This window comes from Corythoichthys intestinalis, chromosome 3 (assembly GCF_030265065.1).
Source record: "Corythoichthys intestinalis isolate RoL2023-P3 chromosome 3, ASM3026506v1, whole genome shotgun sequence".
Taxonomy (NCBI): domain Eukaryota; kingdom Metazoa; phylum Chordata; class Actinopteri; order Syngnathiformes; family Syngnathidae; genus Corythoichthys; species Corythoichthys intestinalis.
Genome location: NC_080397.1, coordinates 60,125,055 through 60,149,612, shown reverse-complemented (window position 1 = coordinate 60,149,612; position 24,558 = coordinate 60,125,055). Strand labels below are relative to the sequence as shown.

The window sequence follows — 24,558 nt, the reverse complement described above, 5'->3', positions numbered from 1 at the left end:
TTGACGCCAATTTAACGGGAGCTATTTTTTTCATGGGAGATTAGGCTAGCTCTGGCAGTGTGCAACGCAAGCTGCACCGAATGGCTGTAACTTTTTTATATCGCAAAATGTGAAAACGATTGAAACCATTACTCACCAAATTCAATCTGCTGGCAAATACAGGCAAGTGTGTATGCTGCGCTCTGGTCTGCCCCGGTGTGTATAAGGCCTGCTCTTTGTTTTCGCAGCTTTGCAATGCAACCAAAGGCTCTCCGAGCACTCCATGTACAGTAAGGAGTGCACGCGTTTGGAATAATGGAACGCAGCTTGGGCCGATGATTGGTTCTCGTCAGCGAAGCATCTAGAAGGATTTGCTGACTGTGTTCTTAAGTGCTCAGTTTACGTACTAAGTTAATCACATGATGATAATAATAATTAAATAAAACCTCCCGAACCCCCCCCCTCCCAAAAACAATTTCTCCTCGGAACTACGTAATTCACGTAGGTCGCCCTTTTTGACTTAAAACGGCGAATTTCGCCGAAAGGTGAGAGATTTTCATGCCAGCATACATTTTTGGCAAATTCTGCAACTTTTATGCCCCTACCAACCTAGAATTTGTCAAAAATTGTAGGACAAGTCATGTTTTTCGTTTAAAAAAAAAAAAGTTTACAAGCGCATTGTAAGATTTGGGCGGTTCTTTGCAAATTTTCCTACGTCGCGTGAAAATGACGGTGATTTTGAACGGTAAGTCTGTCAAACAGTTTGAGCTGTGCGGCGCGCCACACAAACGCCATTCAAAAAAGGTTTTTGCAAAGCCCAATCTAACAAAATTAAATTTCAATCAGATATTTACTTTTGTTCGTTCTTATAGTTAAGTTTGACCTAGTCAAATTAAATCGACTGAACTGATGTTCTGCCACCACCACCCTTGTGTAAATCAAGGCACTCGAACCTTTATATTATGAATAAAAGTTTATTCCCCACAACAATTTTCTGAAGGAAAGGGGGGCAGGCAATTTTACAACAATAACAGCGTTGATACAATGACACAACTACGCCGCATTACAAAAAATATAACATGCACTGTTGTACGGTAATCGGCAAATAAGTAAAAATGTAAGTAGAACTGGACAGGATGTTTGAGGGTAGTTAAGTGAACATAGAAACAAATTAAAAATGCTCCTCTTAAAAAACAAAAACAAAAAAAAACAAGGTTTAAGAAGAACTTCAATATGGTCGGTCTCTGCGCTCCTGGCGATGGTCCCTAAAAAGAGAACAAAAACCACAACTTAGCAAAATGTGGCACTAAACTTTGGGGTATCTGGGCTATTCATATACCTCATGTCCATCTTGCCACCTGGCGGGCCCATTCCTCGTCCTCTGCCACCCATGGGTGGCCCACCACGGCCGGAACCGCGAAAACCTCCCCTGTCCATGCCGCCGCGACCCCTGAATCCACGATCGCCTCCCCTGAATCCGCCACGATCTCCTCCCCAGCCTCCACGGAAGCCTCCCGGACCACCGGGACCGCCGCGGTCCATGCCTCGGCCTCCTCGCATTCCCATTCCGCCTCGGCCTCTTTCACCGCCGGGAGGGAATGGCGGTCCGCCGCCCATGCCTTCTGGCTTGGGAGCTTTGCACTGGTTGCACTCCATCCTCCAGGCAAAGTTTTGGTTGCCACAACCCCTAGAAGTAAAGCATGTATTGAAGCAAGAGTTCTTTACACCGCATTATTAAAAATGGAAAGACAACCAGATACATACGGGTTAGGACATTCCCAGTCCCCGGCCCTCTGTTGTGCGTTGGGCCCTGTGGGTCCGCCACGGCCCATGCCACGTGGTCCACCTCGGGGCATGAACCCACCACGATCTCCTCCGCGGCCCATCATACCTAAAGTGTGATTTGAACAATTATAAAAAGGTACCATAAAAACAAGGTGTTGCAGAAGTACAACCCCTACTAAAAGTATGGAATCACCAGTCTCAGACATTTTATCATGTAGAACAAGCTTGAAAAAATGAATTAGTTCAATTTCCACCGCAGGTTTTCAATAGGGTTGAGATCTGGGCTATTTGCAGGCCATGATATTGACTGGATGAGTCTTTCTCCTAGGAATGCTTTAACAGTTTTCGCTATGTGTTAGGGGTGCAACGGTACAAAAATCTCAGTTCGATACATACCTCGATTTTGAGGTCACGGTTCGGGTTCATTTTCGGTACAGTAAGAAAACAATCCAAAACAACTAGCACATTTATATTTATTACACACCTTTGTGCTGTCAACAATAGGAACATTAGCCTATACAAAGCTGGAATTCTGCTCAAAAAGTAGCGAGTATTTAAAGAAGAATTCAACAACAATTTGTTTTTCAGACCCCGCATATTGGTCAGCTTTCTTTCTGAAAGAAAGAAAAAAAATCCTGTGCTAAAGAGAAAAGCAATCCCAATGACAGATTCTAACATGTATTTTACAAATGAAATGCCTCAATGAATCATTTTTTTCTTATGAACGGTTTTCAAAAGCTTTATTGGTGGATTTTCTCAAGTTAAAGCGCCACACAGAAATAAATTGTGTAAGCAGTATCTGTCCATTATTTAATTACAGGTGTTTTAGCTCATTTCATTTTATTTAAATGGGCTATTATTTATTTTATTATGAGTTTATATTTTACAAATGTGATGTACTATCCATTTATATTGTATATTTTATGTTGTATAACTTTAGTTCCTATGTGAATATTAGTTCCTACTTTTGTTGTGGTAGGAGGGTTTTGTATTGAACACAGGGCCGTGTTGGTTATTATACCAGAGAAGACAGCCGTAAATCAACAAAGTCAAGTCAACTGTGCCCCGATCTACCACTCAGATCTGATGGGACTCAAAAAGTGGGTCACGATTGCATATTAGTTTGAAAATCGACCGGATCCATCGTATTTTTACACGAGTGACTTCCGGTCTGCCCGATCCTAGCTACCGGTAGTAGTAGTATTGACGCAGGAGGGTCGCGTCTCGTGTCAAATAATAAACTCTGCCGTTCTTTTCGCGTGCGTCGTGTTCAGCCGCTTCTGGGACGTGTCTAACACGCGGCCGCACTGCGACTGGTGTGCATTGGCTGATTGACTTTAACGCCTGCGTGTCACTGCGTTCTCGTGGCGGCCACGTTGTCGTGCCGTTGACGTTTCTGGGTTATACTGTCCTACCGTGTTGGTCCTCATTATAGTAGAGAAGACGGAGTAAATATAATCTACACAAAGAAACTAACCCGATCGACTCACAGCCTCGAAAAGTTACATTAAATCAGAAACTCGTTCGGTACGCCTCCGTTCCGAACAGAGCACCACGTACCGAAACTGTTTAATACAACTACATGAACAGTTACACCCTTACTATGTGGCATGATGCATTGTCATCTTGGAAAATGAAACTTTCAATTGAAGGGATAAGAAAGCTGTCTAAAATTTCAATGTAAACTTGTGCATTTATTGAAGATTTTAACCTCAGCCATCTTCCCAGTGCCTTTGCTTGACATGCAGCCCCATATGATCAAGGGCAGAGGGAATTTTGATGTTTTCTTCAGGCAGTCGTCTTTGTAAATCTCACTGGAATAACACCAAACAAAAGTTCCAGCATCATCACCTTGTCCGATGCAGATTCTTGACTCTTGACAAGGTGATGATGCTGGAACTTTTGTTTGGTGCTGTTCCAGTGAGATTTACAAAGATGACTGCCTGAAGAAAACATCAAAATTCCCCTCAGTCCTTGATGATATGGGGCTGCATGTCAGGCAAAGGCACTGGGGAGATGGCTGTGGTAAAATCTTCAATAAATGCACAAGTTTACATTGACATTTTAGACAGCTTTCTTATCCCTTTAATTGAAAATATGTTTGGCATTTTTCAAGATGACAATGCATCATGCCACAGAGCTAAAACTGTTAAAGCATTCCTTGTGAGAAAGACTCATCCAGTCAATGCCATGGCCTGCAAATAGCCCAGATCTTAACCCTATTGAAAACCCGAGTTGGAAATGGATAAAAATGGTCTACAACAAGGCTCCGACCTGCAAGGATGATCTGGCAACTGCAATCAAACAGTTGGCACCAAATTGATGAATACTCATCAAGTCCTTGCCTCAGAGAATGCAAGCAGTCACAAGATCCAAAAGTGGTGCTACTAAATAATAGAGATGTTTTGATTGTTATTTCTTTGTTTCTCATGATTTTTTTTTTTTTTACTCAGAATGGATTCCATATATATTTCCCTGCACTTGCTCTATAAAAGTAACATTTACTCACCACATTTTTTAGTGTTTCTGAATGTTAAAGAGTTGCACTTTTGAACCAATTCATTATTTTTTCAAGCTTTTCATCCTACATGATAAAATGTCTGAAAGTGCTCGTCCAAGACTGGCGATTCCATACTTTTGGCTAGGGATTGTAGACGTTTACCTCCACGGCCCATCATGCCATCGCGCATGGGCATCTGGGTTTTACGGCGTGCCATGGACACCTTGAGTCTCCGGCCTTGAAATTCCTTGCCTGCGGGTTCGACATTAAAAATAAGCATTTCCATTTCGCACGACATGACCCATTTTTTAAGAAAATGATCGCTTCTACCGTCAAACTGCTCCACAGCAGCCTTTGCAAAGGCAGCCTCCTCATAGGAGAGGGTGGCATCTCCTTTGGGCTTTCCTGAATCCTTGTCAGTGTAGATGTTTATGGCGAGCTGTCCGAGCCTGCGATTGAACTGGAGGCAACAAAGCGGTTAGCCTCCAATCTTACATTTTCGAAAATCTTTGACAATTATTATATTTCTTACTCGAATTGAGCCGACGCTTTTAAAGAATTCGGCCATTTCGTCAATGTTAGCCTTCTCGGTCAAGCCGGTGATGTAGATAGCACAGTTCTCGGTGTCATCTTGCTCTTCAGGTCGTCCTATGGAAGGGGGGGATTTCTTTTTTTCAAGCTTCAAAAAGTTCAACATGACACAGAGCCCGTAAAGGGACATTGACAATTGGAAGCAATGCGGGCGCACCAGCTAGATAGTCAGCTTCTCTGGCGCGCACCAGCTAAGGGCTGCAGTTATCAAATATTTTAGTAATGGAGTATTCGACTGAAAATTCTATTGATTAATCGAGTAATCTGATAAAACATTTTTTTTAGGTAAAGAGCCATTATAAATATACATGAGAAAAGACATTTAATCTAATATTCAACCATTCAGTCAATCAATGCCTTCATTTTCGATGTACATTGTGGGAAAACAGCCAACAATTGCATCTCAGATGTGACTAGAAAAAAAAACATTCACTGCTATTACTCAAAAAACTTCTAGATTAAAAAAAAATCTTTTTTTCTTACCTAAAAATGTCATTACACTTGATAACACACATCACTTAAAAGTTAGTTTTTCCCCACGTGTTTCAATTGAATTTCCATTTGTGTCAATCCATTTTTAAGTTCTAGATAAGTTTTAAGTTCGTCTAAACTGTAAGTCCTGATAGGATTTTGAGTTTTTGCAGTGTTCAAAATAAATGTAAGATACCTGCTGTATTGGAGCACATTGGGGACCAGTGCTACTTGGTGTTTAATCCAGCAATGACTACTGAGCTAAAATTGACAGTTAGCTTTATTATGTTTTTATTTTACACCCTCATCACGCTACAGCGCTACGTTTTTACAGATCAAATAAAGCCTGTATGTGAGACACGTTAGCCACGCATCGACAGTAGTCATAATTAAAAGAAACCTAGCCCTCCACAGGGCTAACATTACGTGAGCAAGGGACCGTAACGTTTGGAGAGTATTTATTAGTGCTGAGAAGTCTACTGCTTCAAGATGGCGGCCGTTTACCAAAGCCACCCAGTCAGTCATTTCGCATCTAGTTCTATATACATGTGTTATCTATGAGAGGCATCTGACGCTACCTGCTACCACAGTAGCATCATGCGGGCGTACGTAGTTTTTAGCAACGTTGGAACAGTTTGTAACGGCTGTCGGCTTCAGTCAGGTATTATTGCTTCGTCCTATACGCACGTGACATCAGCGCGTTGTCCCACATTAATAGTAGTACGTGCAAAATGTGATGCTTAGAGCTGGCAAAATTAAACGATTCCTCAAGGCGAATAAAATTACTCAGATCAGTTTTTAGACTTAAGTTACACGAGTATCTCGAGTGTTCATTTCAGTTCTACTCCAGATAGTTAGCTGGATCGTCAGCTTCTCTGGCGCGCACCAGCACAGGTAGTCAACTTCTGCGGCGCACCAGATAGCTAGCTAGCTAGTTAGCTTCTGGGGCGCATCAGATAGATATCTCGATAGCTAGCTTCTGGGGTGCACAAGAAACTTTAAATTTATTTCTGTCGATGTACCTTTAGAGGGAACCATGGATAAAAAGATGTAGTTCTTAAAAGATAAATGTTAGTACAGTAATAATCTGATATTAAAACCCCTCTTAAGGTTTTTGTTTTAATTTTAAATCAAAAAATAAACTAGCTCGACATTGTTGACGTCACAGGGCCACGCTGCCGTACTTCAGTCACTATGAAAGGTAGTGATTTAAATACACCACATGGTGTCAATGCAGAGTTTATCAATAGGACATCAAGCCAATCAGTACGTTTTGTCTGTCAACTGACGCCGTTGCTCCGTTTTTTTTTTATTTTTTATTTTTAAAAAGACTAGGTCTATTGTGATTCACCTTCATTTGAGTGTTGTCTCACAAGACTCCTGAAAATGTCTCCCAGCATCATAGTTTGTATACTGTGACTAAATATTACCATCCAGTATTTGTTGAGCTAGAGGAGTTGTTAAAATGTTTATAGTTTGACCAAAGTCTAAGTTTTATGTGTATTTTGCACATCTATTTTAATTGTGAATGCCAGTTATCTTTGCATTGTTGTGTTAACCGTTTGAGGAATAGGGCATCAGTAACACAGATTGAAGCACTTTATTACAGTATTATCACTATATGATACTTATGTGTGTTGTGAAAGAGTTGCCGAAGCCTAGGCCAATAAACGGCGGTACGAGCTACGAGTCTGAACGCCTATGTCCACTCTCTCCCCCACTGTAGATTAAAGAAATTGCAGCGTCAGTCAAGGGGGAAAAAAAAACGCTCTCATTGGCTTGATCCCTAATTAATGTAAAACTTGCCATTGACACCTTGTGGCATATTTAAAATCACTATCTTACATAATTAAAGACAGCGTTTTTTTTTTTTTTTTTTTTTTTTAAAAAGAGTGACAGGTGGAATTCTGGCAGCGTGGCCCCGTGACGTCAACAATGGCAACCTAGTAGTAAAAATTATTTTATAAATTGTATAAAAACAAAATCAAGAGGGGTTTCAATATCAAATTATAATATCTCGTACTAACATTCATCTTTTAAGAACTACAAGTATTTCTATCCGTGGCTCCCTTTAGCGGGGTCCGTAACGTGACATGCTCAAAGCACTCAAATTCTACTAACCCATCTCGCGTTCCTCGCCGCCCATGTGTCCTATGATCCAGTCAATGGGGCCCAAAAGAAAGCAGGAAGGGGGAGAGAAAATAAGTCAGCATTGGCAACACAAATCAACTATACAACACCTGAATGCTACAAAGCATACTTCAGACTTTATTACATAATGTGGGGCCAGTTAACCGTCATTGGGGCCATGTTAACCATCATAGTATACACGCAAATGGAAACGTAAAATACCTCTGACCCAATAAACAAGAATTTTGTGTTTGAAAAGCCTCTCGTACCAATAAATACTCCCCAAAACTCCTACACGTTACTTTTTTTTTTTTTAGTCAACCCAGTCGTGAGTGGCTTTTTACATTAACCTTTGAAAAATGGTCATACCATAAGCGATGGCTGAATTACACCAAGAACCTCAGTGAAAAATGGTCTCCGGTATTGGACAAATTTCCCCCAATTAAAGCGTTCACAAACTGATGTTTCATACCAACAAAATAAAATGGAATACTCAAAACATACTCAGAAAGTTATTAAAGCTTGTGAAGGACTAACCAGTGTAATTCTCGTTGACTTACCACCAGGCTTACTGAAGCCACCTCTGTCTCCAGCGCTGCTATGGGGGAGGGAATAAATGAAGATATGAAGGCCATTTCCCTTTTACAGCCACATCCATGGCTCGAGCAAAGTGGCTTGATTTGGGGAGTCACAAACATTCTTTCGAGGCTAACAGCAAGTCATTCCCCCGAATATTGTTATACAGAATAAATGAGTGTTAATAGTAACTTGGTGATCACAGTTGTGTACAAACGTTTGAAAATAATGGGTGTTAAAACTAAACAAAATGATTTGAGATTTTTAAGAAATGCACCACTGCGTTTAAATGAAGTGAATATCTAGTTAAGATACAGACGATCCAGATTAAAAAAAAAAAAAAAACATGAAAAAGTATCTGAAAAGTCACATTAAGCAGTGATTACAATAAATGTAAATAATGTTACATAGCAAAAACATCAAAACTACATCTTTAACAGAAAACCATAGATTCTTTTAAAGAACACTTGTTAAAAATACAAAATAAAAACACCCATCATGCTCAGAAACACCACCATCCTCAGTTGTTGGGTGGAAAAAAGGCAGCCCCCACCAAATCTGTTTAAGATCCCTCCTGTGGGCCTTAAGTTGGCGCCTCTGTACTGAGTACAGATACTTTCTAGAGAAAAGATGCTTTTAAAGGGCTCTGTTACCTGTACGGTATAAATGTGACAAAGCATGTTAAAAAAGGGCTCATTGTGATCAAACAATTGAATTCCAAAAACACATTTAAAAACATTTCAAAATGACATTGTGACCAGCCCACCTCCCTCTATAACCCCTGTGCAATTCTAACATTTTTATACCTGAAATATGAAGTCTACATTATACTTATGATTTCTGCAGCGCTGCCAACCTACAGCACTGTTGTATTTAAATAACATTTTATGACTAACATTTTTTTAACATGGAAGCCCTTGACCTTTTTGAGTTAACCCCACGAATAATCACGTACTCGTGACAAAAAAGTACCTTTAACTTCGTGACCCTTTTATCAACACTTTGGCTTTCCCCCCCAAAAAAGAATGTTTTGGAACAGCAATAGCCCACTTCACATATGTCCAGTGCGGGTAAGTATTGTAAATTTGGTCAAACTGGTTAACATGTTTATTATGTAAAACAGCAATGAAAATTGGGCTAAAACCAATTTCATACCGTCCCTATTGTATACTGGAGCCTTGCAATCCCCTGGGTTTAGATAGTTTTAAATTTGCTTGCGAAATATATGAACTACGGCATGGACTGGCCCCTCTGCTATCAATTTCGGAAGCTAAAATCTTCCACCGGCAGGCTCAACAGGCCAGTGGTCAGAGGACACTGAGGTGCCCTATGCAAGGGCGTAGATTTGGTCTCAACATTGGTAGGGACGCTATAACAGCATAACCTGCATGTGCACTTTTTGCTGGGGATGGGACATTAATAAGACCAAAAAGATTGGGTGAACTAGAGTCAGGTTTCTCAAAAATAAGATGTTTCCCATGTAAAAAGTAAAACGTTCAAACTTATCTTCATGGGAGAAAGTCATTTTTCAAAATGGAATTCCACCTTGCTTCATTTATAGGAAATTTACAGTGGTTGTGTTTTTGTGTGTTTTCTTTGGGATGGGCAATACTTTAACCTATTCATGGAACTACATGTTAGTCATCATCAGTCTTTCACTAACAGTGAGTGACCTCGCATATGACCTTGGGAACATTCTTTTGCCGTAAAAGAATAAAGTGTAATTGCACATCCACTCAGTGGGTGGCAGTGGCGCTCCCATTTTTAGAGTGCATCATTTTTAACCAAACAAGAGCGCACAGCAAACAGCAGGAGCAACTAAGAAGAGCTAAGATGAGGAAATATGACAAAGCGTATATAGCGTTTGGCTTCATTTTTAACACAGTTGGAAATGAGGAAAGACCAATATGTTTACCGTCTAAAAATGTTTGCAGCAGACAGCATGAAGCCAAATCAATAAACACGTGACCTAAAGACAGACCCCAATCACATTGATAAGCAGCTTGATTTTTTTTCCGCGAAAACATGCCGAATATTGCTAACAAAAAGTCCCGCTTTGTGAGTTGCATCAGTAAACCTGCGAGCACTGTTAGCATCATATAAGGTGGCATACCAAGCTGCTCAGTGCAAAATAACCCCACACCATAGCAGAGGAGCCGATACCGCCTGCAGACAAAATAAAAACCTCTGTCCAATGACACTTGTTTTTGTGCCATTTTTGTTCTTTTGGTTAAATTGTTTGGCACATTGATCAGCAACAATCAAGTGTACAATGTGAATTTAAATTTTTTAGTATCAAATGGTCAAAAAAATTTGGTTATGAAGTTTCGAAGTGACTTTAATTCAGGCAAATTGATGCACTTTTAAGTCTTCTGTTACAACAAAAATGTTAACAGTTATACTTTATTGTAAGTTGATCTATATTACTTTTTTATGTAACAAGAGCAATGTTATGCAGAGGTGCACTTGTAATAATGTTATCGTTGGGGGGAGGGGGCAAACATTTGAATCTTCCTGAGGGGGGGCGTAACAAAATAATTGAGAAGCGCTGGACTACATACATTGCTTTCTTAGTGTCCCTTTCTTTTCATCTCTAAAGTGCATCAGTGTGTTGAGCTATGTAAATAATTTATAACTAATGTAGAAAATACACTTTATTTAATGAATAAATACACTAATAGGTATTTGGTTTCAAAAGTATAAAGTCACAACATGCTCTAGCCTTTACTTCTAAACCAGGCCGTTTACAAGAAGTGGCAGTATGTGGTTTTTTTTTTGTACTGTCATTACTTCTCTGTGAAATACAGAATGGGACCTCTCTCTAAGCAGCTTCTTGCTCAAGTTTGTCTGGTTCTTTAGTTTCCAGCAGAATTCACTACAATTCTCACAGTTTAACAGTAGAAAACACAGAGGACACTTCTCCTTAAGAAGCTTCCTACTCTAGTTTTGCAGGTTAGCAAGTTCACAAAGTTTAATGTTATGCCAACTGTGATGCAGGTTGGACTTTTAGGAAAAACTAGTGTCGTGTTCCCAACCTCCACAACATAGACGTCTTTCTACAGTGGCTGCTGCTCCGAAAGAAACTTCTAATATCCCTCTTTGAAGGGGGCAGAGGTGGTGGCATGTTGACATGCATTTCAGTCAGGGTTGTGCGAGTGTAGGGTGAACAGTTTGAGCAACCCAAGTTGGTAGTGTTTTGTCCCTACCGTCCCTGATAGTCTGTCCCGTCAATCAGAGGATGTAACATCTTAACACTGGACCGCAAAACCGACCGCAAAAGAGAATGCCCCACTATCGATACCTTCAAAACAGAGCTCAAAAACAGCTAGAAGCAAATCAGTCATGTGGTTATAACTTGGACTTTTAATTGTTTTTAATCATGTTTGTCAGTTTGTATAATCCCCCCTACTTCAGTTTGCTTCTGTGATGTTTTGGAACCAGGGATGAAAATTTAACTTTTTGCTGTAAAACAATTACACGCATGAGTTCCATACGCAATGGCCCGACCAGATTTTCCAAAAATGTTTTGCATACAAACCGGCGCAAAGCGCATAATGGGTCAATGCATTGCATCGACAGAGCCAAAACCAAGTTGCATTTGGCAAAATGAAAAACTCACTTGTGACCATTAATCGTTTCTCTCAAGAATCCCATCACTCATTCGGTGCATTGGTATATTTGTCATTAAAAAAAAAAAAAAAACGCATTACTTCATTGATATAATAAATGGATTTACAAAAACAATTTCCAAAAACGATGAGCGACAAAAATGAAAGGCACTTTCAAGGTCAGTAAAATTTGCATCACATCTGTTTTTATAACTATAGTCTGGGAGACATTTTTCAGTGACGCCCATAGATACAAACTGTTAGTCAAATATGTACAGCAGAGGGGAGAAAAAAATATTAAAACCAGGTATGTTTCCTGTGTAGTTTCACTCTTTCAGTATAATTTTTTCTTTTGTGCCAGGACCTACTTAACCGTTGTAGATTTGCCTTTCCAAACTTGGCAATACAGTGTCTCCAATGCAACAAAAATCAGCACAAATTTTATAGTGCCTTAAAGATGTGTGCTGAAAGAAACTCAATCCCCAAAAAAGGCCTGGTATTGATTTTAGGCCGTTTCCTAGTGGATTATTAAAGAGTTGGAAATATTCCCGAAGGCCGAAGTGTGATATTGCCACTGCTCGAGCAGCAAAAGAAACAAAAATGTAGCCACTTTATCTGTTCTGGCACAACATTGCTATATTTGAATAGCTTTGGAACAAACCACTTGATTGTTCTTCAAATCAGTCACCATTTCATGTCACTGTTATGCGGCCCACTGAAAAGAATTTTGTAAATTTGTGCGTAGTTTCTCATCTGGATTCCCTTGAAAAACTGTTTTTACTCGTCATACCTCATAAAATAAAGATTAGTTGAATTAGATAATGCCATGTGTTGACTTTTACAAAGTGAAAGTCAGTTTGGACCGATGTCAAAAAATATGATGGAGAAGCATATATGCATGCTCGAAGTCAATTGGCTATGCAATCTACAGTTTTTTTTAAATTGGACATTTTTTAGTTTATTTAATCTAGCGATTGAATAAAATTTGGGGATAATGCTGCTTCAATGTTGATGTGAATGTTCAATGCTGCCCGACATGAATGGCGGTCTGAAAAACGGCATTTGAACACTGTTTCTCACTGGTCGGATGTACAGAGCTGAGCACATGAATTTCCAATGCATCCTTGGTTGAGTCCTCTAGTGACAACACAAGATGTATTTGATTTGAAAGGAGCGTTTCAGAGGCGGATGTTAGGATAGCTCAAAACTGATATTGTTGAACGTGAATGCCATTTTAATTTTCTTGACCGAGAAAATACTGCAAGTGAGCCTGTTGGCAAAACCTGGGCCATCGGAAATGGAAAAGTGAACTGAAGTTTGCTGGAAAAAAACAAACACCAAATGAAGTTGTTCATGATTAAGGGGAAAACTATTTTGGCGTGAATGTTTTTAAATGAGAATCTTGTTTATTTTTTTGGGTGCATCAAACTAGTCATTTAAATGAGAAGTCTGTTCATTTTTTGGGTGCATCAAAGTAGTCATCTCTACAGAACCAACTTGCCTCAACTTGATTATGCTGTAAGAGCCACAACAGATCTAAAAATCAAATACCGATACTATCAGAATATTCTGAAAACAAAAGATGAAGGCCCCTCACCGTGTTCTTACACAAGTACGATATTGTGAATATTTTGTGTTGAAATCCACGAAATATCAAAAATCTAGGAATTTGATCAGATCCTTCCAATCCTTTTATTTGGATAGTTCGCAACCAAAATCTTACTTACGAAAACCCCTTGCGCTTCAATTATTTATACTGATAAGACCTTAGAAATAAAGCTTCCTTTCCTATATTATGCACAGGCCCCAATAAATCCATTGATTTATCAAATTAGAATATTTTCACTTACCCCGTGGCAAATTAGAGGCAGGGCTGAAAAATAATTTAGTGAAGCCAAATCAACTTAGAAAAAACTTGTCATCTTCTGCATTTTTCTTAATTTGCCTCAGCCCTGCCCTAAGCAGCCACAGCACCTGTAGAGTGAAAATTAAAAAGCCGGACATATGCTTAAGAAAGGCACTTACCCCATGCCACGACCCATGCCACGGCCACGATGCATCATTCCTCCTCTGTCAAAACCGTCACGGCCCCTGCCCTCTGAAAACCTTGACGGTTCCGAGTAGCCAGAACCATCCTGTCTGTAATTATCTAAAAATAATAACAATGTCATCAGAATGTGCGTAGCTTGTAATGAAGTAGCAAAATAAGAGAAAAGCCTACTGTAATGGTTGGACTGATAGCTGGGCGGTCCACCTTGCTGGCCATACTGGCCGCTTGGCGGCTGCCCGTAGGAACCGGCAGCCTGGGGAGGGTAAGCAGGGGGTGGCTGCGACTGCTGGGCTTGTTGGTACCCACCCTGTGGTTGGCTATAGCTGCTCTGCTGGGCCTGATAACCAGACTGCTGCTGGCCATACCCCGCCTGTTGGGAGTAGCCGCTTTGGTTGTAGCCAGTAGGCTGGCCGTTAGCACTGTAACTAATTGGAGACAAAAACTTTGCTTAGTTGGTGATATCCAGATATGTATTTCAAATGCGTATACCTCTGCGGTGCAGCAGGAGCTGGCTGTCCACCATAAGCAGGATAAGCGGACTGAGCAGTATACCCTGGTTGAGACCCATAAGACTGGGATGCAGCCGGAGCGGCAGCAGCCGCGGCGGCAGCGGGTGCACCGTCGTAAGCCTGTGCGCCATAAGCCTGGGATGACTGAGTGTAACCGTGAGCGGCCGTTTGGGCAGCGGGATAGCCAGCTGAGGAGCACACAAACAGGTAACAGAAAAATTACATACAATTTAACATTGGCAAACAAAATTCTCTACAGACAGCTATTGCAACTATTGATCATTTAGGTCATCGATTACCGTAATTTTGGGACTATTAGGCGCACCAGATTATAAACTGCCACCCACCAAATTTAACCCGAAAACAGCATTTGTTCATAGATAAGATGCACCGGACTATAAAACACAGTTATCCTCACCCCAGGTCTGCTAGCTTAAAAGCTATAATATGCTAGCGTTTTTTTTAAACAAATAATTCAAACACATATTGCCACAAAAAAACTGCTATTAACTAAATTATGGATGTATAAAAAATATTAGTTCAATGTTATGTTGGTCTTAACAGGGAGCAGCTGAATCCGGCCATGTTGGATGAGTTATGGCATATTCACTGTATCCAATAGAGGGCAGTGCGCACCTCCACCCCCAAATGGAAAATACTAAATTCAACTTTCAAAAACCATTACAATGTGACTTATTTAACGAATACTCGGAAGCATCAAAATTTGCTTCGAAGCTTTGTTCTAATCGGATTACTCGAGTTAATCGGTTAACCATTGTAGTGCTGCAACGATTAATTGATTAACTCGAGTATTCGATTAGAAAAAAAATTCAAATTAAATTTTGCTACTTCGAGTATTCGTTTATATGAAGTGGCGTTGTAATGTTTTGTTTTGAAAGTGTTTGCATTTAGTTTTATTGATTTGGGTGGATACACTGCCCTCTAGCCTGCCTTATTCACATGGCCGAATACAGCTGCTTCCTGTTAAGACCAACATAAGCTGGGGTTTTATTTAAGCTAATTTTTTAATGCATTCGTAATTTTGTTTAAAAGTACATTTAGCCAGTTTTTGTGGGGATATGTGTCTCAACTAGTGCTGCAACGATTAATCGATTAACTCGAGTATTCGATTAGAAAAAAAGATTCGAATTAAATTTTGCTGCTTCGAGTATTCGTTTATATGAAGTGGTGTTTTAATGGTTTGTTTCGAAAGTGTTTGCATTTAGTTTTATTGATTTGGGTGCATACACTGCCCTCTAGTCTGCCTCTTTCACATGGCCGAATACAGTTGCTCCCTGTTAAGACCAACATAAGCTAGGTTTTTTTGTTTGAGCTAATGTTTTTTTAATAAATTCGTAATTTAGTTTAAAGGTATATTTCGCCAATGTTTGTGCGAATATGTGTTTGAACCGTTTGTTCAGAGGATTGTAAAAAAAAAAAAAAAAAAAAAAAAATTAGTGTTTTATAGCATTTAAGCTAGCGGACTTTTGCTATGTAAGTTAGCCATTTTTTCTTTTGTTGTACATTGATCCTTATTTATTTATTTTTGTACCGTTTGAGACTCAGCTCAGGTATTTTGATTTTTTTGTGTTCCTTATCCGATTACTCGATTATTCGACCTAACTAATTCATTGATTATTCGACTACTAAAATAATCGATAGCTGCAGCCCTAGTCTGAACCATATGTTAAGAGCATTGTTTAAAAAAAAATTTTTTAAATAAAATATTTTTTTTAAAAAAGCATTTTATAGCATTTAAGCTAGCGGACTTTTGCTAGCCAATTGTAAGCTCGCCAATTTTTCTTTTGTTGTATATTGATCCTTATTTTTTTTAATACAGCTTGAGGCTCAGTTCAGGTATTTTAATTTTTTATGTTCCTTATCCGATTATTCAAACTAACTAGTTCACTGATTAATCGACTACTAAAATAATCGATAGCTGCAGCCCTAAATCACCGCAGAACTAATTGCTCCCCATCTGTTCTGATCACATACCTTGTGCTGGCTGGCCATAGGAGGAGCTATATTGCTGTGGGGGCTGTTGCTGAGAGTAACTTCCAGCAGCTGGTGTAGCCTGGGCGTAGGTGTTATCAGCAGCAGCGGTAGCAGCGGCACCGGGCTGAGCATATGATCCATAACTTTGCTGACCATAGCTCTGCTGTGGAAATAGAAAAACAAAATTTTATCAAAAGGAAAAATCTTTGCAATTTCCTTTTAGATAACCGACTGGGTTTTTCTTCATGCCGGGGCCTTTGAAAAAGTTTGGGGCGACGATGCAGTTCATGCTTGTTCTTTTACAGGCATGGTTGGCGATATAATAATAAAGCAACTAGTATTAGTTGACAAGCACCAGTTATGTTGGATATAGTATAACACCAACTTGACCAAACGATAGATCCATTGGACACAATACACTGTGACAAAATATGCCACAGGCACTGCATTAAACCATAGTAGTAGCTTTAAAGCAGTTTATCTTTTGACCACATTAGTCACATAGCGTATTTAAACTAAAGATGTCATCGATTGGGTCCGATCACGTCATTTTCAAAGTATCGGAATCGGCAAAAAAATATCGGACATGCCATTTTTTATTTAAATCGTTTTCTAATTGTATTTAACGTTACAGACAAAATGTCTTACACTCATCCAGAGTTGTTTTGGCTTAAAGTAGGGCTATCAAATTTATTGCGTTAACGGCGATAATTATTTTTTCAAAATTAATCACGTTAGGTAATTAACGCAGGCCCACTCACGCATTGTGCCGTTCAATCTGTAAAGACGCCGGTTTACCTATAGATAGCGCTAGAAGGCAGCGTATGATGAGTAGAGAGAATTTTGACATCCTTTGGAACCATTTTTTAATGTGGCTAAAGCCTTACAATATCTCAGCAATTAATTGGGGAATGTGGGATTGTGGGGAAGAAAATAGTTGATCATTTTCTTAACACCCTCTGTTCTTTCCCAACGCAGAGAAGATATATCAATTGGTAGCCCTACGCACAGTCATGGCTGCAATTCCCATCATGCATTTGGGCAGAAGTTAAATGGCTGCAGTATTACTTACTGAAAGCTCAACAAATACACTAGATGGCAATATTTAGTCACAATATACAAAGTCACATTTATCCTTTAAGAATTACAAGTCTTTCTATCCGTGGATCCCTCTCACAGAAAGAATTAATAAAGTAAATGCCATCTTGAGGATTTATTGTCACAATAAACAAATACAGTACTTCTGTATTGTATATTGAATGCATATATTCATCCGAGTTTTATTCATTTTTTCTTAATGCATTGCCAAAATGTATATGATTGGGAAAAATTATCGGGAATGATTGGAATTGAATCGTGAGGGGAAAAAAAAAAAAAAAAAAGCAATCGGATCGGGAAATATCGGGATCAGCAGATACACAAACTAAAACGATCGGGAGCAAAAAAACATGATTGGAACAACCCTGAAAACCGTCCTTATTTGATAAAACTCAGTATTTTATTAAGTACGTTTAGTACGTTCTTCCTGTATGAATCTAAATAAAAACTGTTGAAAGCGCATGGTAGTACTTTGGGTGTCAAATTCGCCTCGCGTAGATGTTTCGCCGATGTAGGACATTTTGGCAGAACACGGGAAACAAAGTTTTGAGCAGGCCAATCAGTCCTTCGACGTTCACGTCATGCGTAGTCGGGATTTTTTGGAGGTGCACGTCAGGCTATGGCGTGAGGTCGTATATCGGGTCTGCTTTAACGACAATTGGCCTTCAGTCTTTCAACACAAACTGCCATTAAAACTAAGTTGTCATATAAGAGTGTGCTTTGAATTTGGATTCTATTTCTGAACAACTGTTTGATAAAGAAAACCGATTAATTACAGTCAGACTTCAAAATTATTGACCTGACACTTCGTCATTCTTTGCATCACGCCTCACCATAGGGGGCTGAGCTTCATTTAGTAATAGTATTTCGAACACACGCTCATGTCCAAGCCGGATTTTAGCTTGGATTTTTTAAGAAGTAAGAAAGCTGTACTGCATACAAAATTGATTCTCTCAGGAGTGATTTGTTCGAGGTAATTCTTATATTTTTCGTACCATGCATGCATTTTTAAACATTGTGAAAAAAAAAAATAGCAGAAGTCAGCCGCTACTGCATTGGCATCATAGTTCGCCATATTTATGTAAAATAAACGCTAACTGCACATTTTTTGCTTTTAACCAAGAATCAAGACGGTTTTACGTCCATATCTATGAATAATTTGGGGATTTAGGCATTTATTCACAAGACTTTTCCACAGAAAAGCTCTGTTTACATCACGCGGCCACTAGCCTAATTCGCTAACAGAGTAGCAATGTTCTTCGACATATTTGCGTAAAATAAAAGCTAACTGCACGTTTTTTGCTTTTAACCAAGAACCAAGACGGTTTTACGTCCACATCTATGAAGAATTCGGGGATTTAAGCATTTTTTCACAAGATTTTTCACCAGAAAAGTTCTGTTTACGACAGGCGGCCGCTAGCCTCATTCACTACAACAACTGTATAATGACAATAAAGGGCTATACTATAATAAGTTGTGATTGCATATAGAATTTATTAATAATTTATAAATGATTTATAATTGATTCTGCATGTTTTCCTCAAGTATTAAGTTTCTGATGTGAAAATTGAGTGATTTACTAGCTGTTGAAAAAAATTGAAGCTCATGGAGACATATGGCCAAGGTAGGTGCCTGTTTTGGTTTTAGGTCGGTAGCAGCTTTGGTTTTGAAAATATTTGCATTTGAAGTTTTTGAAAATATGCCCCCTACGAATCGGCCCCGTTTCATGTCAACCGGTTATGAAATCTATGATTTCAGTCTGCTTCCTCCTTGTTGGATTTCTTTGTTTATAGGAAAAGTCATTGACAATTTAAATCTGCGCTTTGCCAACAAGAAAAAAAAAAAAGTCAATCTGCAGCACTTTTTTTTATTTGAACTGGACTTCTGTCTTGTGTACTCAAGATTGATTTTTTTTATCATCAGAACCTTTAACAAGTTTTTTTTTTGTACTTAAACAGTACAGTTGTAGACTACAGTTAAGTCAAGAAGCTGTAATAATTTTTTGGAAGGAAGTAGTCGTCCATTTTGTCTTCATTGTTACTTAGAACATGCTTAAAACAACTTCAAGGTACATTGTGATGATAATTGAAAAAAGGGACATTTGTCCATTTAATCCAATAATAAATCAATTATAAAAATTGTTAGTTGGAGCCCCGATGTTGTCGGATATCTTTTGATAGCAAATTTGAGAAGTTGGGAAAGTACGGACATTTTAAAGCGCTGCCATTGTTTTCCAGTGATGTTTTGCTCAGCTTGCCAGTAACTAATTTCAGTATATTTTCATCATGATTAATCAATCACTTGAACATAAGATAATGGACTGCTATTTTTAACAATAGACAGAGACCTGGGTGGCATTTCCCACTTAACATGGATTTGACTTCCATCGCAGTCATTGGCAACGAGTGAGTTAGCCACCTCTAGCCGTTATTCCACAAATTAATGGGCATTAGTAGTAGCATTAGTTTACCTGGGCAGATTGTCCATAAGCTTGTGACGCCGGAGCGGCATAAGAAGCATACCTGCAAAGTGGAGTAGTCAAAATACGAGAATTAGACAATGGCGTACTCAAGGCCATGTGGTTGCCTAACAATGAAACTAGATGCTTTAGCGAAACCCGACTTGGTGTAATAAATACAACTTAATAACTGAACACTCACCCCGGCTGGGAACCGGATTGGCTGTAGGAGCTGTAATCTGTTGAAAGAAATCAACGTTAAAGTATTTCGTTAAGCTTTGAAGCTGAAGAAGCTAAGTTGCTAAGCTAACATCGCGTTCAACCAGCCCGCCGTTTGAGGCCATTCACTGCGAGCCGAACTCGCCTGCAAAAACGAGTGGCAAACAACTAACAATGGGATACTACTAAATAACTAACAATACGTTCAAGTCGATTCTGGTACCAAAAAATGATCGAAGGCTTTATAAAAAAAAGCTCGTAAAAACGAAAAAGGGACGGGAAGGCGGCGTACGTCGATGAATTACGTTGGGCCTTGTGCCAGGCGCCAATTCGCGCCGATGGAAAATTGACTAAATAACAGCTAAAAACGCAAACTCAGTGACCGTATTCGCTCTATAAATGCTTAAAACACTCGAGTAATAAAATATCATTCAATATTTCCGACTTATAATAGGGCAAAATATCCAAACGCTACACTTACCAGGAGCTGACGCCATTTTGTGTGCCCTGTAAGAGACGACTGGACAAAGTTGCTTGTCGGAGAGACGCCTTTGAATGCGCAACAACCAGGAAATATCGCGAGACAGCAGACTCATGCTTTGAAATAACGCGATACCTCCGTTGACCTACTAATACAATCAACATAACTACTGTACTACATAAGTGTCTTTCGAAACACTTTTGTGTATGTGACGATAACAGCGCTCGTGAGCTTCATTGATATATTTATTTTTGTATTTACAAAATGTACAAAAATACAATACGTAATCAATATCATCGTTCAAATTTCTGGTGCCTCTGTGCCTCGTGTCTTTTATCTGGATGGAGAGGGGCTACGGTGGCAAAAATATTTTTTTCCAGCTTTTTCAAAGGGTTTAATATCGAACCCAATTATTTCGACATCTGTCAAACTTTTATCAGATTTGGTGGTTAAGTCATACTTTCAAGCAAGTGTTACAGCACCCCCGTATACTACCGTTCAAAAGTTTGGGGTCCCTCCTTTTTGAAAAAAAAAGCAGTTTTTTTCAATGAAAATAACATTAAACTAATCAGGAAAAAACTCTATACATTCTTAATGTGGTAAATGACTATTCTAGCTGGAAACGTCCAGTTTTAATGCAACATCTACGTAGTTTTGTAAGAGTCCCATTTACAGCAAACATCACTCTAGTGTTCTAATGGTACATTGTGCTTGCTAGTTGCCTTTGAAGGATAACAGATGATTAGAAAACCTTGTACAATTATGTTGGCACAGCTCAAAACAGCTTAGGTGGTTAAAGAAGCTATAAAACTGATCTTCCTTTGAGCTAGTTGGGTTTCTGGAGCATCACCTTTGTGGGTTTGATTAAAATCTCAAAATGGCCAGAAACCCGACAATCTGTTCTTAGAAATGAAGGCCATTCTATAAGAGAAATGGCCAAGAAATTGAAGATTTTCTATAACGCTGTGTACCACTCACTTCAGAGAGCAGCACAATTAAGATCTAACCAGAGTAGAAAGAGAAGCGGGAGGCCCCGCTGCACAACCGAGCAAGAAGACAAGTACATAAGAGTCTCTAGTTTGGGAAATAGATGCCTCGCAGGTCCTCATCTAGCGGCTTCATTAAAAGGTACCCATAAAACGCCAGGGTCAATGTCGACAGTGAAGAGAGCTTAGCAAAAAAAAAAAAAAAAAAGCTATATCTGAGACAGGCTAATAAAAGGAAACGATTAATATGGGCAAAAGAACACAGACATTGGACAGGAGAAGATTGGAAAAAAGTGTTATGGACAGACGAATCATAGTTTGAGGTGTTTGGACTTTGGATCAAAGAGAAGAGAACATTTGTGAGATGCAGAACAACTGCAAAGATGCTGGAAGAGTGCCTGATGTCATCTGTCAACCATGGTGAAGGTAATGTGATGGTATGGGGTTGCTTTGGTGCTGGTAAAGTGGGAGATTTGTACAAGCTCAACTGGATTTAAATAAGGAAGGCCATTTTGCAACGCCATGCCATGCCCTGTGGACAACGCTTGATTCGAGTCAATTTCATCCTAAAACATGACAATGATCTCCAAATTATGCAAGAACTATTTAGGAAAGAAGCAGGCAGCTGGTATTCTATCTGTAATGGAGTGGCCAACACATAGGCCTGTCTCGATAACAAATTTTAGTTAGTTAGCTAAGCGATATGCGATATTATTGCGCCCCCCCCCCCCCCAATTTTTTTAAAAACCAATTTACAATAACACAGTGAGAATACAGTATATATTAATAGATAAAGTACACCCATTTAAACGCGATAAATATTTACTCTTAAATTCAAAAATACTTTTTAAGAAATCACAACTAAAAACAATAGACCATGCCTCCTAAGTAAAAGACAACAATATTAATACTGCACAGAAACACAGAATAAATAAAATGTGTTTTTCAAGAAAGTAAAATAAAATTTCACTTAATAACTTAAGCATTTAGGCAAATGAAAACTTTCCCCCTCATAGCTTCTGCAAAGGTGTTCCATACGGATGCACCGATACAGTTAAGTCACGGTTCAGTACGATTTTCGATACGGGGGACACAATTTTCGATCCGATTCAATACATTTCATGCTCTGAAAAAAAAATAACAATAATATATATATATATATATATATATATATATATATATATATTTTTTTTTTTTTTGCTAATGAGCAAAAATTTAATTGCTATCATATAAACATGCATTTTAGTGCATAGTATTTATGTGCTTACTTCTTACTGATCTGAAAAACATTTGTATAAAAGTGCTGAGAACAATCTTTACTGTTTGTAATGTGAGGCGGGGCACACTGTTGATTGCTACAGCTCTCTTAGCAGCTAGGTTTACTACATGAGCAAGACAATCTTTTTGTGATCCGTATCCATCTGTGTCACGTACTGAATTAACAATATTTGCAACATTATCTATAGTCACTGGTATGGATTGATTTGGCCGTCTTAACTTCCATTCAGTCATGACAGTTTAGAATTCATCGATGTAGTATATGGACTACATGTCCCATGGGCTCACGTAGCCAATGGCATGGGACGTAGCACATCTATTTGCTATTTCATGATATCTAGTGTGTGCGCGCATTAAAAAAGTTAGCAAATGCCGCTGAAGTCACGACTGCTCATTACTGCACAACGCCAGCATATGACAATCGACCCTTAATAAACAGCACAAGTTTGAAGCACAGCGCTCTTAATTTGCCACTCAATGTTCATCATTTCCATTCAGCTGTCCGTTGTCAAAGCGAGGTTGTTCGCAGAAGCCAAGTCGGTAACAATGTTTTGGTGGACTTCGTTTTAAATATCTGCCGAAAATTAGCCACCCCGCGTAAAATGTCACTCCTGAAGGGAGCGCCCACACGTCAACAACACCGGCACGCTGGAGATGGTCCGCAGTCAATCCGGAGCACTGACGCGGCCGGTATACGTTGAACAATAGGATATAATGAGAACGATTGGCTCCGGCGCTATTTTTTGCCGGTGTAGGTTCACTATCCTCTTCCCCTCACTATCCACTTGCTCTCGCTATATGATTGGCCGAAGAGTCGAAATGCTCTCCCGTGAAATGCCTGTTTAAAAATGTTCCCGTTGTTACTTTTTGCGTTCGTTTAAAAGTGCCCATTTAAAAAGGAAAAACGATGGATGATACTACACACAGAGCGTATTATTAACAAATGTTAAAGTTGTATAATCATATAGCAAGAATAAGGAACGTCACTGACAAGCGCAGGCCCCCGCGAGTGGATAGTGAGGGGAATAGGATAGTGCGCCTACACCGGACTTGGAACGAAGATGCATTTTATGCAGTTGGTAACAAGGAATTTGAACTTTTAACAGCACGTCTGCCGCACGCGCGCACGCACGTGCATGCGACGCGATAAATCGCAGCGCAAAAATTGCCGCCTTCATTTTTATTTATCGTGCGATAAATGGAATTATTGCTTATTGCGACAGGCTTACCAACACAGTCAACAGATCTCAAACCCATTGAGCTGTTGTGGGAGCAGCTTGACCGTATGGTACCGACTTGTGGGAGGAGCTTCTGGAAGCGTGGAGTGAAGTTTCTCCAGATTCCCTCAACAAATTAACAGCTAGGATGACATAGGTCTGCAAAGCTGTAATTGTTGCTAAGCGAGCATTTTTTGATGAAAGCAAAGTTTAAAGGAGAAAATGGTTATTACAAATAAAAATCCTTATTTCTAACCTTGTCAATGTCTTGACAATATTTTCTGTATATTTCAACTCATTTGCAAGATTAAAGTGTGACTTTTGAAGGAAAACATAAATTTACTGGGTGACCCCAAACTTTTGAAATGTAGTGTATATTCTTTTTCTTTGGACATAAAAAACCTCTCTTTTATTTCCAAAGTACAAAGCTTTTAAATTGTTCAAAATTCTATGTGTCTTACAGTTTTTGTTTATTTCGCATAATTCACACATCAAAAACGTTCACAAAATCAAGACACAAAAAAGTTTTGGGGAAAAACGTACACTTCTACGCACCACATACTATCTGGTGTGCACCAGATGGTTTACATTCAGATGGTTTGTAAGCTTGAGAACGATAAACCGATA

At 39.2% G+C, this 24,558-nt stretch overlaps 1 protein-coding gene across 5 annotated transcripts; it reads right to left on the bottom strand.

The window, feature by feature from the left end:
• Window positions 1–933: 933 nt before the first annotated feature.
• On the bottom strand, window positions 934–21,422 carry ewsr1b (EWS RNA-binding protein 1b). 5 transcript variants are annotated; one of them, XM_057831216.1, is made up of 15 exons: window positions 20,451–21,422; window positions 19,953–19,989; window positions 19,763–19,814; window positions 16,195–16,354; window positions 14,180–14,387; window positions 13,862–14,115; window positions 13,666–13,789; window positions 8,017–8,054; window positions 7,448–7,477; window positions 4,797–4,912; window positions 4,595–4,724; window positions 4,427–4,516; window positions 1,744–1,870; window positions 1,319–1,666; window positions 934–1,244 (listed from the first exon to the last, which is right to left on the bottom strand). In XM_057831216.1, exons 1-15 carry the CDS (start codon window positions 20,563–20,565, stop codon window positions 1,208–1,210), a joined length of 1,866 nt encoding a protein of 621 aa, XP_057687199.1. In that variant the 5' UTR covers window positions 20,566–21,422; the 3' UTR covers window positions 934–1,207. The 5 variants fall into 5 exon arrangements, with proteins under 5 accessions (XP_057687199.1, XP_057687197.1, XP_057687198.1 ...); XM_057831214.1 differs by having other exon boundaries at window positions 16,195–16,357; window positions 20,451–21,413; XM_057831215.1 differs by having other exon boundaries at window positions 8,017–8,051; window positions 16,195–16,357; window positions 20,451–21,409.
• Between the last annotated feature and the right edge of the window lie 3,136 nt (window positions 21,423–24,558).